Here is a 15,892-nt window from a genome sequence, read left to right on the forward strand (position 1 = left end):
GATATATAAACATCGTAGTTTAAATCCATTTATAATGTATTCTTATTTAAATAAAAATTTCTGCAATTTTTTTCGCAAAAATGATACATGCTTGAAGGGCGGCTACTAGAGAATTGCCTAGGGCGTCAATTGACCTAAACGCGGCCCTGCTCACAAGCCTCTTTGACGACGTGTCAACATAAAAACATGTGTTAGGGGATAGTAAGAGCATCAGATGAATCAAAACGAAACCGTCTCTATGTTTATTTTACTTATATTGCTCTATCCAACTTCTTCTTTAACTTACATTATATCATAGTGTGACTAAAGCATAAACGTATACATAGAAGGAACAGTGAATTTAGGCTTTATAGGTGAATATTTTATTGTAGTTACAAAATTGAAATTATTTAATAACTATTTGTTTACTTAACCCTCCGTTACTCGCACACGGTGTGGGAGACCGGGCTTGTAAATAAATTCCTGTAACTCTGCTTGTAGTGGGGATTTTGAATGGCTACTTCGTATGCCTCTTCAGTGGTCAATCAACTGTGGGTAAAGTCAGTTCGCAGTGTAAAAAATAGTACTGTCCTTTTGTTATTACGCAACACGGTCCCGTACACCGTGTGCGAGTATTTGTGCACCAATTTTTGTGTTTGGATCACACATCGATATTTTTAATTAGTAAGGTAATTTAAGATCTTTTCCTTATTTTCAATGTTCATACAGTAGGAAAAATGAAAGAATACCCATGAACGAACATATAAAACACGCTGTATTTTCCTGTCACTGTGTCACACAAAAAATTGGCCAGCGTAAGTACATGTAATAATTATTGTTACATGTACTGGCACTGGACAATTTTCTTTGTGACACGGTGACAGGAAAATACAGCGTGTTTTATATGTTCGTTCATGGGTATTCTTTCATTTTTTCGACTGTAGATTAGTTTATTTATATTTATATATATATATATATATATAAATATAAATATATAACTTACTCAGAACCATCAGAATGAGGTTTAGGGAGATATGTGGTTTACCAACAGAACAAGTACCAGTCGTAACACCAGGAACTTCAGATCGCTGTGCTGTTTGTGATTGGAAGAAAAATAGAAAAACAAAGTTTTACTGCCAAATATGCTCAAAATATCTGTGTTTGGAACACCATTGTTCCAATGAATGTGACACCATTGTGTATTTCATGTTTTAAAAACGTTAATTAATTTTTATAACTTTTTTTGTTACTACAATTACTCTTTACTTTTAATTTTTTTGTGTATTGAATTAAGATCTAAAGTTGTTAGTAAACAAATTTAACCATATTCAATTTTTTTTTCACTTTCAAAGTTTTTGTATATACATATAAATGGATAACAATGAAAATTATTAAATTTTTGATTAAAGTAATATAATGTGAACACAAACGCATATCTACAAAATTATATGATCATATATTCATTAAATAATTTAATCGTACACAATTTTGCAAAAAAAAATAATTTTAAAACACTGCTGACCCATATTTTTGGACCCGGTCTCCTGCACCGTGCGCGAGTATCCGATCACAAAAAGTTGGCGCGAGTAACGAAAGGTTCAGTTTTTATTTTCATTGGACAACTAGGCGCAATAGCCCAGTTCAGCGCAATATTTACTGCACTCGTAATTGCAGTAGTATTCTTGCTTTTCTTCATCGAAAGCATTGCAAAACGGGGGACAGTGTGGAAATCGTAGAACAGGTTTAAAATCAGCTGTTGTTACTGTTGTTACTGCAAACAGTATCTGGAAAATATACAAGTCTCTTTATTCTATCACTAAACAACATAATAAAAAGATGTCGAACTTAGCATCTACTATAATAGAGGAGTCAATATACAGGGTGTTTGGTAAAGAATAGCCCATAGCTTCACCTTAGATTACTAAGGTTAAAATAGGTCGATTTAAGCTAACTTACCTTAATACGAAAATTGATAATAACCGAAATACACGGTGTCAAAGTTAAATTTTTATTTTATTTATTTTTGGATATTTCTGACAGGCATGGTAAGGCATGCCAGACAGGCATAATTTCGTAATGGCTTACGAAATTTGGAAAGTGGGGGTTTTTGGGACGAAAAATCTAAATTTCCCACCAAAAATTATATATCGCACACCTAGATCTAAAGAGAGTTGAAGTCAAAAATATGTGAAATTGAGTTAAGCTCACCATTTAATTCCCTGTACGGATACCTATCGAACAATAAAATAGATTTAAAAATATGTGCAAAATTCAACGCTAGATGGTACCTAGAGTCTCTTTTGTTGAACGAGCGAGCCAGATCCCACCGCGCATAAATGGAAACAATGCTAGATGCAATTAGAATTACAAGCGGGGTGCAAGTGTCCTCCGTAAAAGGTATGGAGTTATTTTGAGTTGTACCTGTTTAGTTGAAATTTGAAGCAGTATTATTTTGAGTTGTCACATTTTAAATGGTTAGTGCTAATTAAAAGGATACAACAATTTGATTTAAACCTGTATCGCTGGCAAGGTAAGTAAAGATTTTATTTTATTTTTAGTTGTTGCCCTACTCTTGAAACATTTTTGATATTGTAGTTGTGTCTGTTTTGCTTAGTCATATTTGATACTTCTTTTTTTCTGTAAAACCTTATCAAAATTAAACTTATTTCGTTATTGACGATTTGAGTTTGTAGGTCGTAGTACAGTTTAATGTTTATCTTACCATTAACGATATTGGTTCCTCTTTTACTGCCAATTTTTCAAGTTGGATCCCTTTAGATGGTTTCTGACAAATTTATCTTTACAACATAGTCAAAAAGATTAAAAATGTTTTTTGTGGCCTTTCTAAATTGATTTGTGGCACATGACTCATATACTGACTTGTATATTTCAGGAAAACAATGAATCGCCGGCGATTGTTAGTAAGTATGGTAGAAGAACAGTATAAATAAAATATCGCTCCTATAACTTCTAGTCAACATGCAACCGTGGAAGATAACTTGAAGATGTCATGAAGTGATAAAGTTCCATCCAAAGAAACTCATGCTGTTTTGACACCGGTTAATACATCTATCCCTAGCACATCTAAACAGCGGCCCCGGACTATTATATTTCACTTATTTGGAGCGATGAAAGTGATATTGACAACTAAGGTAAAGATCCTAATTTGCAATTGTTAAACAAAAATGCGCACTCTCCTAAGGTCGTACCTTCATCATAATCGGTAACTTGATCCAGCAGCAGCATCTCCAGTGCACCGGATACCGAAGATGATAGTGAAAAAGTTGGCCCAGAAGGTACTATGGTTCCTGAAACTGCTACTGAGATTGAGATAGATAAACTACCCTGTCAAAATCTAAAACACTAATTCTAGCAAGAATGGTTGGACTACCTTGTGGAGACAAATGTCGTTTAAAATCCAAAGATAAAGTGGACAAGATGTCAAGACAACAGGACTTTGATGAATATTGGGCACTCAGTGATCTTGGAAAGCAACAAGAATTCTTAGTACTCTACTCGCAACAAATAAAGTCTAAATCTCGGTACTTAAGTACACACAATTTTAGAGCTCTCAACAATCCCGTTTACTTTGAGATAAATGGATCCAAAATACAAAAATGCAAGGCATTTTTCAAATAAACTCTTGATTTGAGCAATAAAGCGATAAAAACAGCATATTCGAGAAAACAGAATTAGGTATTATTCAAGCCGATTTAAGAAGAAAACAATAACCATCATTCAACCAAAAAGTCAACTCAAGTTAGTATAACAAATATAAATATATTAATAAGCAAAAGGGAAATAATTTAAAAATATCGATTGTTAGCCTTAAAACGTGTATTAAACATTAAAGTACTTCAACAAAATATTCTGGTGTATAAATAAAGCAAACCATAAAAACAAAACACTCTCGTAATGCACATGGACACCGAAAACAGTTTTTCGTGTTTTTGGAAAAAAGTGCTTTTTTGAGTTAACTCTCTTTAGATCTAGGTGTGCGATATATTACCCGAAGGGCGCCACATACAGCGCTTACGGCAGCGTCTATCAGCGCTTATTTAATACATTTAATTTTTTTAACACTGCCTGGGATAGCTATCGGTTGGATCGAGTAGCTTTGTAGTTATCACAGCCGGTCCCAAGCCCGGATAAAAGTGGAGGGTTAATAGGCGAGGCTAGCAACCTACCTATCGTAAAATGAAGCAATGCTCAAAGAACCAACGGGATGCCTCGGAACAGGACGGCTACACAGATGACGAAAACGGCGAGAATCAGGACAAAGAATAGGAAAAATATACTTAGAATTGCGACATGGAATATAAAATCATTGAACAACAGAGATCAGGAGTTAGAAAATGGCAGCAACGGAAGCACTTGGAGAACGTAAGATAAGTAAACATATACGAAAGAAAAGGAGAAGGTTCTGTGAAGAAATAAAAATAAAATGCCAAGAAAAAAAGAAAATCTATCTAGAATACAAATCCAAATTAGAGAGATAAAAATACTCTGTTACGCTGATGACACCGTGTTAGTAGCAGAGTGCGAAGACGACCTACAAAGATTATTGCACGAGTTCAACATTAACGCAAAGAAATGAATATGAAAATATCAGCCCAAAAAACAAAAAGTTTAGTAATTGCCAAAGAACCAATAAGATGCAAATTGGAGTTAGACAATCAAATTATACAACAAGTAATGGCTTTCAAATATCTGGGAATTAATCTATCAGCCGACAACAATATCGAAGAAGAGGTAAAAGACCAAATAATTAAAGCGAGTAGAACGGCCGGATGCCTAAACGACACAATTTGGAAAAACAAACACCTAAGATTAGAAACAAAGGCCAGAATATATAAGTCAGTTATTAGGCCAGTTATGACTTACACGGCCGAAACAAGACCAGATACAAGCAAAACACGAAGACATCTGGAAACCAACGAAATGAAGATCTTAAGAAGGATTGCTGGAAAAGGACTACAGGATAGGGTAAGAAGTGAGGAAATCAGACGCATATGTGGGGTAGACAATATAAATACCTGGGTAAAGAACAGAAAGAAAGAGTGGAATGAGCACATAAGCAGGATGTCTGAATCAAGGATAGTAAGAATAGCCAGGGACAAGTCACCGTTGGGCAGGAGAAATATAGGACGCCCAAGAAAAAGATGGAATGACAACTTAGGGGCAGAATGGCAGAAAGGCACCGTTGAAGAAAAATAGGCAGTACTGCCTATATCATAGAAGAAGAAGAAGAAGAAGAATTTTTTTTATCCCCCACTCTACATAATTTTGACATCGATGCTTTTATTCCCCTATTATTTTTACTTAAAAAAGGTATACTACAGTCAACTCACCAAGCTCAAGCGTTTTTAAATCTACGATGCAAAATTGAATTTTTTGCAAAGTAAGTTATCAATCGAAGTAGTACAGACAACGACAATGAATATCGCCTCCGTACCACCAGATTGACAACAGGTGGAATACTTTCTTTGGTTACACCTCCTGAGATTTTCAAAATTTATAAATCAAACAGGATGGCGAGGAAATTAAGATGAGAGAACTTTAAATAATTCAAAACTAATCTGCTCAGCGTGGTAAAAGTTCCATAAAGAAAGATTCCTTAATATTCCTACAAAAGAGTAAATGAATTAAAAATGTATAAACATTTTCAATTTCTTTGCAACACGAAAACACAGCAGCTGCATAATACTCTGGTTAAATCGGAGAGTGCAGTAAGAGTCTGTACCGGTTTCGGAGGTCTTTTCCCCCTCATCAGTAGTCCCATATCCTCTTCTCTCCGATTTCTCCAAGTATCATACTTTGGGCCTTCCCGAATTGCAAAGAAAGAAATGTCACGGATGGACTAGAGCCATCTACCAAAAAACAAATTAAGTTATCAATCAAGCTGAATTTTTTGCATTTCCATGTAGTTGCCAAAAACCATTTGACATAACCTTGTCATACTTGACGGCAATTGTAGGTATTGTATACCCTACTAAATAATACCAAACAAACGTTTCTGGCTACTACCAGTGGCGTACGACGGGGGAAAGTGAATGGTTGACCCTTCCAAAATTCTACGCCACGGGCGGAATTGCTATTTTAGTACAATTTTTCGATGCTCCAATTCTTATATAAATAATATACGATCATATGGTGGATATATAGTCGGACAAACATTTTTTCATAAATATGTTATGTAAAGTTTGCTATTGAATAAACTTAAAAAAAACCTGCTAGTTTTTACAATCATAAATTTGTCAGGATGACATGTTCCACAATTATAAGTTCCCCTGTTCTAGTGTTCCCATACATCAAAGTTTGTCCGACTAGACACCGTTAACCTATTAACAAATTTTCAGGTTGATATTAATCGACTTTTTTTGGTAAGGGGGATCCAGGCCAATTAAATAAAAGTTTGATTGGAAAGAATGAAGTAAGCCAGAAAACAAAAATTAAAGTATTCAAGACTGTACACAGTTGAAGACAACATTCGCAGTAAAATTAAAGCATGCGAAATGCGATATTTGCAAGCGGTAACTGAGGTGTCCAGGCGCGATTGTTCAAAAAATGAAGAAATACATGAAAGGTGCGGTATCGTAATGACCTTAGAAAGAATTGAAATGAAAAAGGTATCGTGGTTCGGCCATACGGCGAGAATGGGTGAAGGTAGATATTGGAAAGGCTTGCTCAAAAAGAAATATTGGTTGGCAGAGGCAGAGAGACTAGTTACTGACCGAAAGGCATGGAGACGTATGATTTCTCCACTAAAGAGAGAGGACCCATTAATGAGTTGCGACGTCGCAACGGAAAAATGCATCGAGACGAAACCTCTAAAGCCTTGGTTTCCTCGAAAGCGGCACCGACAAACTGCGACCGCAACACTGCGATGAATGACGTCAGATTGCGGTGAAAAATTCAAAGTTCTTCATTGCGGCAATGAAATGTGTAAACTCAGCAAGCGGTGGCTTCCAACGTATCCTTGAAAACCACTGCTATTATTTTGCGTGGTACAGTTTTTTTATGACGTCATTCTCCGCTACATTGCGGCCGCAATTCTCCGGTACCGCTTAATCAAAGCAACACCCATCAGTGCGTTGCGCTGCGTCTCGTCGTCGCGAGCGATGTTTCAACGGATCGACGGATATAGGGGTGTTCTTCGATGGCAGTGTCATCGCAAGGCAGGTGTCACATACAATGCGTTGTTACGTTGCGACGTCGCAACGCAATGCAACGCACTAATAAGGCCCGTGTTTACCTCGACACCGTGAAGTATAAGAGGACAGCTTAAGTAAGTAGTGATAAATGGCGAATGGGAATGGACATAGATTTCGAAATCTTATGAAATAATTTTGAGCCATGTTGGAAAAAAGTACAAATAAAACCATTGTCTAAATTTTTACTCACCATTAGGGTAACAGCTAATGATAATAATGAAAACTTCATGGTTGACTAATAGTTGCAGAAAAAATTATTTTTTTATAATAAATTTATTTCTTTTTCCCTCTTTTATATTCCAATTTATAACAAAACTTAATTAGTGGGTTTAATTTAATTTGAATATGATTTACGGCTTCAATTTAATTTTATTAAAATAATAGTTTTTTGATGTAAAAAGTAATACTACCAATTTATTTTTTATCAAAAGATAAGGAAATGGCGTTGTTAAGAAAGATTCCAGATTTTTTCCATAAAGCAGAATATCGGAGATAACTAGGCTGGGTTCAAACCAAAAAAAGCATTCTTAGATCACATTTAAACGTTCGAATAATTAATAGAAAAAAGAATGCCAAAAATAGATTAGTCTGTTTTACCCCACGGTGTGGGTGACAAAACGTGCTATAATTCAGGAATTTTTGAAAAATATCAGGTGTTATAATAAGGACGATGCCAGTAATAACTTCTACTAAATTGTAACCAAAAATTTTGGTAGGCTTGATATTTAAGACGTTTTTCATTTGTTAAATTTTCAATTTTTAAAGATTTTTAATTTTGCAGCTTAGGATATTCCTTTTAGAGAAAAACTTTTAAATAGAAAGTTGCAGTAAAGTAAAAAAACCTACAATTTGAGGTATGGCAAGTTTAATTTCGATAATTTGTTATTCCAAAACAGCCTGCGAAAGGTCCAAAACGGCCGTTTTTTGCAATTGCACTATTTATTGTAAAAATAACCTTTTTAGGCTCCTTAAGGCTTTAAAATGAAGCCCGAATTCCAAATAAAAAAACTTGTAAAATCCGATTGGAGAACTTGCTGCTTATATGTATATTATAAATTTTTTATCCCGAGAGGTCAAATGTCGAATGCTATAACTTTAATAAAAAATCGTGGAGTTTAACACTCTCCTTCCAAAGACTTATGTTTTCATATTCTGATGTAAATAAATGCGTAAAACATTTTTCAACCTCTTATTTCGGGCATTGATTATAAACCACCACAATGTGGTGGTTTATAATCAATGTTTCGGGTTTTGAAAAATGGGGCAAATTTCGTTATAAACATTTAGAACTGAAGCGGCTTCTGTTCATCCTATGAGTTTCTAACTTACAGATTATTCTTGCTGAAGGCAAGACGAAAATTTAAAACAATATTAAATTTTTTGCGACCAACTGAAGCCGAGATAATTGTTTTTTTCTTATATCGTAATGAATTTATTTATAACAATTACGAAATTATTTCACAGTCATTGACTAAAGAAACACATATTTAGAGTAAAAATTATTTTAAAAGAAAATTACATTTCATTATTAAAAATGATTTTTAAAGTGGAGTGGCGATTTATTTTCCTTTTCGATTGTGGTTTATTGTGTCGGTTGCCCTTAGCAGCTTATAATATATTGAATCACGGTTTTTGCTCCAATATTTAAAGAACCGCTTGGATTGACATGAAATTCGGCATACACATAGATATTCTTTTTCTCATAGGCATCTTTCAGTGCGTCACAGTTTTTCGATTTCTTTCTAAGGCATTAACTTGTATGTTACAGAAAAAAAGGCACGTCCGTGATTACAGACATTTATTCTAGTTGTCGATAGATGGCGCTATAATCGAAAAAAGCTATAATCGAAAATAAAATTATTTACGAATTATATAATATATTTACGAATATAATCTGTACAATTTATTAGACTATACAAATCAAAGAAAATACCATTTCATAAATACAATAAACACAATTGATTTGTTTTTATGCCAAATTACAAATAAAATGTGACAACTGTCAGATTTAACTAAAATGTCATGTTAGAATAAATGTTATAAATGTGTATTATCTCGGACTTACCTTTTTCTCTATCATTTGTGACGCACTGAAAAATGCCCACGAAAAGGACCATAACATGTCAAATAGTATGGTATAACTAGACCCAAATCCAGACATTCAAAGTGAAAGTTATCCTCCAACACAAAATTGTTCTATATGGTCCACATAATGTTCAGAAAAAAGTCACACCATTTTGAGCGTGGGGTTTGGGGCGGAGATGGAGTTTTTTACGTTTTTCGTCAATATTTCTAAAACTATCTTTTAGCGTAAACCATGTTCTATATAAAAATGATCTACATAAAATTTAAAACAAAAAAGGTCCTATACATAATCGTTAAAAAATCAACGGTTCCAGAGTTACGGAGAGTGAAAAGTGGAGGTTTTTGATACTTTTTATATTTTTTGGACAATTTATAATATTATTACTGATGAAAGAAATTTTCTTTAACATGATTCTGTTTTGTAAATATAATTTGCTATTTCAGTGGCCGATGGTATGTTAGTGATAAGCCCTTGAAGAAACCCTAACGTCAACATCACCATCCAAAATCACCATCAATTGCCCAAAAAATATAAATAGTATCGAAAACCTCAACATTTCAGCCTCCGTAACTCTGGAACCGTTGATTTTATAACAATTATGTATAGGACCTTTTTTGTTTAAAATTTTATATAGAACATTTTTGTATAGAACATTGTTTACGCTAAAGCATAATTTTAGAAAGATTGACGAAAATCGTAAAAAACTACTAATTTGCCGACTTCTCCTTCATGTCCCCCCCAAACCGGACGCTCAAAATGGTGTAACATTTTACTGAACAATATGTGGGCTATATAGAACAATTTGGTGTTGGAGGACAACTTTTACTTTGGATGTCTTGGTTAGGCCTTTTTTTGGACCAATTATACTATACTACCACAGTAACATTGGAACCGTTAATTTTAGAAGGATTATGTATAGGACCTTTTTTATTTCAAATTTAATCTAGAACATTTTTGTATGGAAGGTTGTTCATGCTAAACCGCATAGTTTTAGAAATATTGACGAAAAACTTAAAAAACTACGAATTTACCGATTTCTCCCCCCTATCCCCCCCAAACCGGACGCTCAAAATGGTGTAACTTTTTTCTGAACATTATGTGGACCATATAGAAGAATTTGGTGTTGGAGGATAACTTTCACTTTGGATGTCTGGGTTGTGCCATCTTTTGGATCAATTGTATCATACTAAAAAAAGAAAAGTGATATTGGGCCGATGTGTGTTTTTGCCATGGGGATAAGTTTCACCCCTTCTCGTGGGTAAAAACATATACGTTTAAAATAATGGAAATGGATAAACTGACTAATTCTAAGCAACTTTTTTTCTATAGCATTTTTTCGCTAAGTTAATATTTTTCGAGTTATTTTCGAGTATAGACGGTCTAGTTAGACTCAAAAAGAGGAGTGAGGTTACAATAATTACCATCAAGCTGAAAATTGGCAGGATTGTTCAAAATACCATCATAAATGAAATCTAAAAAGCCCTCATAAATCCGACCCGAGCTAAAAAATTTACGCGGGGTCAAAAGTCACCAAATATGGTTTTTAGCAATTTTCAGCGAAACGGTAAGTTTTATCATAAAATTGGTTCTAACAAAAAATGTAGATTAGATAATTATCTATAAAAAATATTTTAATACTTTGTTTCCTAAGAGCCACCGTTTTTTAGATACAACGATTCAAAGAGTTGAAAGAGTTCTAATCGTCATAATATGTATTAGTAAACCACGTGTATACATCACTGAAGCTGTGATACAAGTATGTATCGGTCAACTTAACGTATATTACACATAATTATATAAGATATTATAAATATATGATAATGTTTCTACTATATAGCTTGTGGTCTACCGAGGGATGCAATGTATAAGCTATATTATGTGACAGTGCCAACAAAAAAATCTTTAAAATTATAAGAATTATTTTAATTTTACGGCTTATTCCCAACAAAAATAGTAATTTGATATGACAAAGTATTAACTTATAATAATTCTTCTTACTTATGCGCCTTATTCAATTTGTAAAGATGGATTTTGTCGGAATAAACACGTTCTATCGGTACGTCGGCTAATCTAATCACTCTACCTACTCTTGTCTCAGAAGGGATTGCACATAATAATGAAAGCCAACTTTCTAGGCAAAATGTTTATTAATTGATGGATTCGACCGTTACTTGATGGAAGTTCATTTTATCTAACAATAAAACACTGAAATCGTTTGTTTTCTATACTTCCACAAAATTTATTATACCTATGTGACTATAGCTGTTTCGGCAGAGTGCCTTTCTCAAGTGGTCACTTGAGAAAGGCACTCTGCCGAAACAGCTGTACTTACATACAGTTGAGTCTCTGAATCTTTACCCGTGCGTCATCATAAGCAGACGAAATAAGTCGGTGATATGCCGGAAATTGAAATTTACTAAACGCAACAGCAAGTCACATAAGTCGCGTTTACATGATGACAATTGGCGAGACAATTGTCAGAAGACAACTGACTGCATGAAATTATTGTCTTCGTCTAAACACTTCAGGCCAATTGCCTTGCCAACTGCCCTCACAATTGGCCCACAATTCAGTTGTCTCCGGGAGTGGACTGAGGACAATGAGCTGCGCCCATTGAGCCCCCCCCCCACCACTCGAAATCTCAATTGTCGCGACAATTGGCGCCGTGTGAATCAATCAATCAATCAATCAATAATCTTTATTTCATCTGACTTTTCCAAGTATTGAAATGCGTCAAATACAATCTATCAGTAAAAAACTCTAAATACATAAAAACAGTTAACATAAAAACATATAAAATATACACAAAAGCATACAAATTGTTAAAAAGATGCCTGCAAGTATTCCTCTAACGCAGGGGTCCCCAAACTACGGCCCGAGGGCCACATCCGGCCCGCAGACAGATTTTGTCCGGCCCGCGGAGACATACTTGAAAACTCCTTAATATTTTTTATAGCAAATAAAATGTTTGTGATAAGTTGGATAAAGAAACACAGAATGGTAATGAGTAAAGACATGTATAATTTATGCAGTAAATTTAACTTCAGCATATAATAACTAACAAATTATTGAAATGAATCCAACTAACATTTTATACATTGTAAGTAATGAACAACACATACCTTATAACAAACATGACATATGAAATGCTAATGAGATGTATGTAATTGAGATTTTCCACCGACAATAGTTTGTAGTTGTGGACTAATTTTACTTGTACCAATTATTAAAAGAGATTTAAGATGCTCGTCAGTTAATTTAGATCTGTATACATTTTTTGTGTACTTCATTTTGGAGAAGGTTTTCTCACACAAATAAGTAGTACCAAAAACGGAAAACAGCCCACGAGCAAATTTATGCAAATTATCAAATTGTGTCAGTGGAAGACTCTTATAAAATTCCAACAAAGATTAGTTTTCATATTTGTTCTTAATTATATCACTGCACTGAAGATCAATCATTTCCATTTGAAGTTCCGGGGCTAGGGTTTCAATGTCAGCATCAAAAGGATTCTGAAAAATCTTAATTTGATTCGCAATGGCATCAAAGTCCGAGAAACGAGTATCAAAATTTATCTTCAAAGCACTCAAAGTTTCGATTGCAAAATCGATAGGAAACTCAGTCTCAGTAGTGTGGCTGAATATTTCACATGTTTTAAAATGTGAAAAACATTTACTTCGTAGTTGTGATTGAAACAGTATCAATTTCATCCGGAATGACTTGATATTAGTGTATAAATCAGGAAGATGATGGTTTTCTCCTTGCAATCTCAAATTCAGTTCGTTCACATGTGTTGTCAAATCAACATAGAATGCTAACTTCCATAGCCATGCGTTGTTTTGTAATTCAGTAAGAGGGCGGTGCTTTTCATTCAAAAAAATTTCGATCACTGCTCGAAGTTCAAAAAAGCGCTGAAGGACTTTCCCACAACTAAGCCAGCGTACGGCAGTATGATAAGGTAAGTCTGTTTCTCCAATCTCTGCAATAAATTGTCGGTGATTCAGCCCAAAAGATCTGATGAAATTAACAGTTGATATGACTGGTTTCAGAACGTCAGACATATCCAAACATTTTCCGCACAAAGACTGTTGATGAATGATACAATGTAAGACTAATGGTTTTGAGCCGCCGTCATTTTCTACAGCCTTTGACACAAGAGCGACCACTCCTTTATCTTTCCCACTCATGTTTCTGCCTCCATCAGTTGTAATACATTTCAAGTTTTTCCATCGAAGGTTCTTTTTATTAATGGCCATTTCAACTCCTTTAAAAATATCGATACCAGTAGTTGTGCCATGAATACTATACATATCAAGAAGTTCTTCGTGCACTTCATAGCTTTTATCTACTCCTCTAATATAAATCAACACCTGAGCAGTATCTGACACATCCGTTGACTCATCCAAGGCCAAAGAAAACCACTCAACATGTCCATTTTTGTCGAACAGTTGAGAGGATATATTTTCAGCGATGTTTTGTACCCTTCGAGCCACAGTGTTTGCTGACATACTGACAGTTTTTAATAAATTTACCTTTTCAGGGCACATTTCTTCGACTACTGCAATTATGCATTCCTTGATCATTTCTCCATCGGTGAATGGTTTTCCACGTTTTGCAATTTCAAGAGCCACACGAAAGCTGGCACGAGTTGCCGCCTCTTGTTCAGTTTTGACTTTTGTAAATAAAGATTGCTGCGATTTCAATCCGCACTTCAAAGCTTCGAATTTTTCTGTCCGCACAATTCCTGTATATTTTGAGTAATTTTGAGAATGGTTTGTTTCATAATGACGTTTCATGTTATATTCTTTGAGAACGGCTATGCTTTCATTGCAAATCAAACATAGCGCCTTGTTACTGGACTCAATTACGAAATACTGAATGTTCCACTGATCTTTGAATTTTCTGCATTCACTATCAATTTTTCGCTTCTTTTCCATTCTACTAAATCACACACAAAAGCAACAATTCAAATCAAATCAAAATACTGTTACACGCACAAACTTGTTTTAAGGAGGTACGCCCTATTTTATTTCACAACAGTTTCATAGGAACTGACTTGTAGTTACGCCACTATTGTCATCGCCAGCTAACTTGGCGGAGCGCACAAACCCAAAATTGCTTACTGGCTTAGGTGGGGTCTTTAGTCTCCTCCCAGTTATCAGGGGCGTAACACTTAAGTGATTTGCGGCTATTATTTTTCAGACTTCTTATTATTTCGGATAGTTAAGTGTGTTTGTGACAATTTCTAACGATGGCGTTGAAAAATAGTAGAAAGAATAATTATGTTATTAGTGGACAATCTCGGGAGAGATTGGAGATTTTCACTGGTGGAAATATTTTGTTTGTTTATGTCTACCTTGTATTAAATTAAAATATATCAAAAATAGGTGAATATTTGACATACTTAATAATGTTGACAGCTTACCACACTTACAAAAAATTAAATTATTCGTTATTTTACGAAAAAAAATTTAATACAGGAAAATTAATAATATGCAGTGTTGCCATCTTGGCCCTCGGAACTTACAGGAGTAATCAGTATGGCCCTAAGGCTGGAAAGTTTGGAGACCCCTGCTCTAACGAATAGAAAGTGTTTACCAGAAGTAAGTTCTTAACTGTTCTCTTAAATACATAAATATTTGATTCTTTAATATAATTAGGCAATTTATTATACAAACGAATGCATGTTGGGTAAGGACCCTTGCCCACAACGGTCAAGTGGCGAGCAGGGGTCACCAAATCATTTCCGTAACGAAAATTGTAGCCACTCTTTAAGGAAACATCACTTCTGCTAATAAAATTGCATATATGTGACTTTACATAAACAACACAACTGAAAATGTACAGTGAAATTACAGTTAAAATATTTAATTGTTTAAAAACTGGTCTACAGGAATCCAAGCGCCTTCTAAACGTCATGGTACGAATAATTTTTTTTTTTGAAGAACAAGCACCTCATTAATTCGCGAACAATTTCCCCAACATACCAAGCAATATTGCAGAATTGACTGTACATGAGCAAAATAGTAAAGTTTTAAGATATCTAGGGAGACAAAATTCCTAAGTTGCCATAGAACATAACAGTGCACAGACAATCTTCCCACTACATAATCAACGTGAGAGCTCCAAGACAAATTAGAATCCAGGCAAACACCTAACAACCTAGTGGAGTGGCTATTTACCACTGACCCATTGTCAAGTTTTACTAATGGACTCATCTGCATAGTAGAAGGTGAAAAGGTTACCATATTGGTCTTTGATCTATTTAAGATTAGGGCATTATTTAAACAGTAATGAGTCATACTTTTTACAAGACAGTTTGCTTTTTGTACTACATGAAAAAAATTATTGGAATTTAGTGCAACTGTGGTATCGTCAGCAAATTGAGTGACATAACAGCCTGATTGCTGTTCCACGTTTTCTACTCGAACGCTTATTGCATCAGAAAAATTATTTAATGGATTCCGAGCCAAACATGTTGAGCTATCGTTTATCAGTTGATTTAAATCATTGACAAAAATCAAAAATAAAAGAGGGCCAATGATACTTCCCTGTGGAACTCCGGAGAGGACACTTTCTTCTGAAGAAAATATTATATTCCCATTCACATTGA

General features: G+C 34.6%; 1 protein-coding gene across 1 annotated transcript; it reads right to left on the bottom strand.

Moving 5' to 3' along the window:
* Positions 1 to 12,689: 12,689 nt before the first annotated feature.
* LOC126891557 (general transcription factor II-I repeat domain-containing protein 2-like) lies at positions 12,690 to 14,216 on the bottom strand. The gene has a single exon (XM_050660733.1). The coding sequence runs from the start codon at positions 14,214 to 14,216 to the stop codon at positions 12,690 to 12,692; it is 1,527 nt and encodes a 508-aa protein (XP_050516690.1).
* Between the last annotated feature and the right edge of the window lie 1,676 nt (positions 14,217 to 15,892).

The sequence above is a fragment of the Diabrotica virgifera genome, chromosome 9 (assembly GCF_917563875.1).
Source record: "Diabrotica virgifera virgifera chromosome 9, PGI_DIABVI_V3a".
NCBI classification, from domain to species: Eukaryota; Metazoa; Arthropoda; class Insecta; order Coleoptera; family Chrysomelidae; genus Diabrotica; species Diabrotica virgifera.

What these genes read in the sequence shown, in the direction of transcription:
- LOC126891557 (XM_050660733.1), bottom strand. Translation starts at nt 14,216, where the DNA reads ATGGAAAAGAAGCGAAAAATTGATAGTGAATGCAGAAAATTCAAAGAT.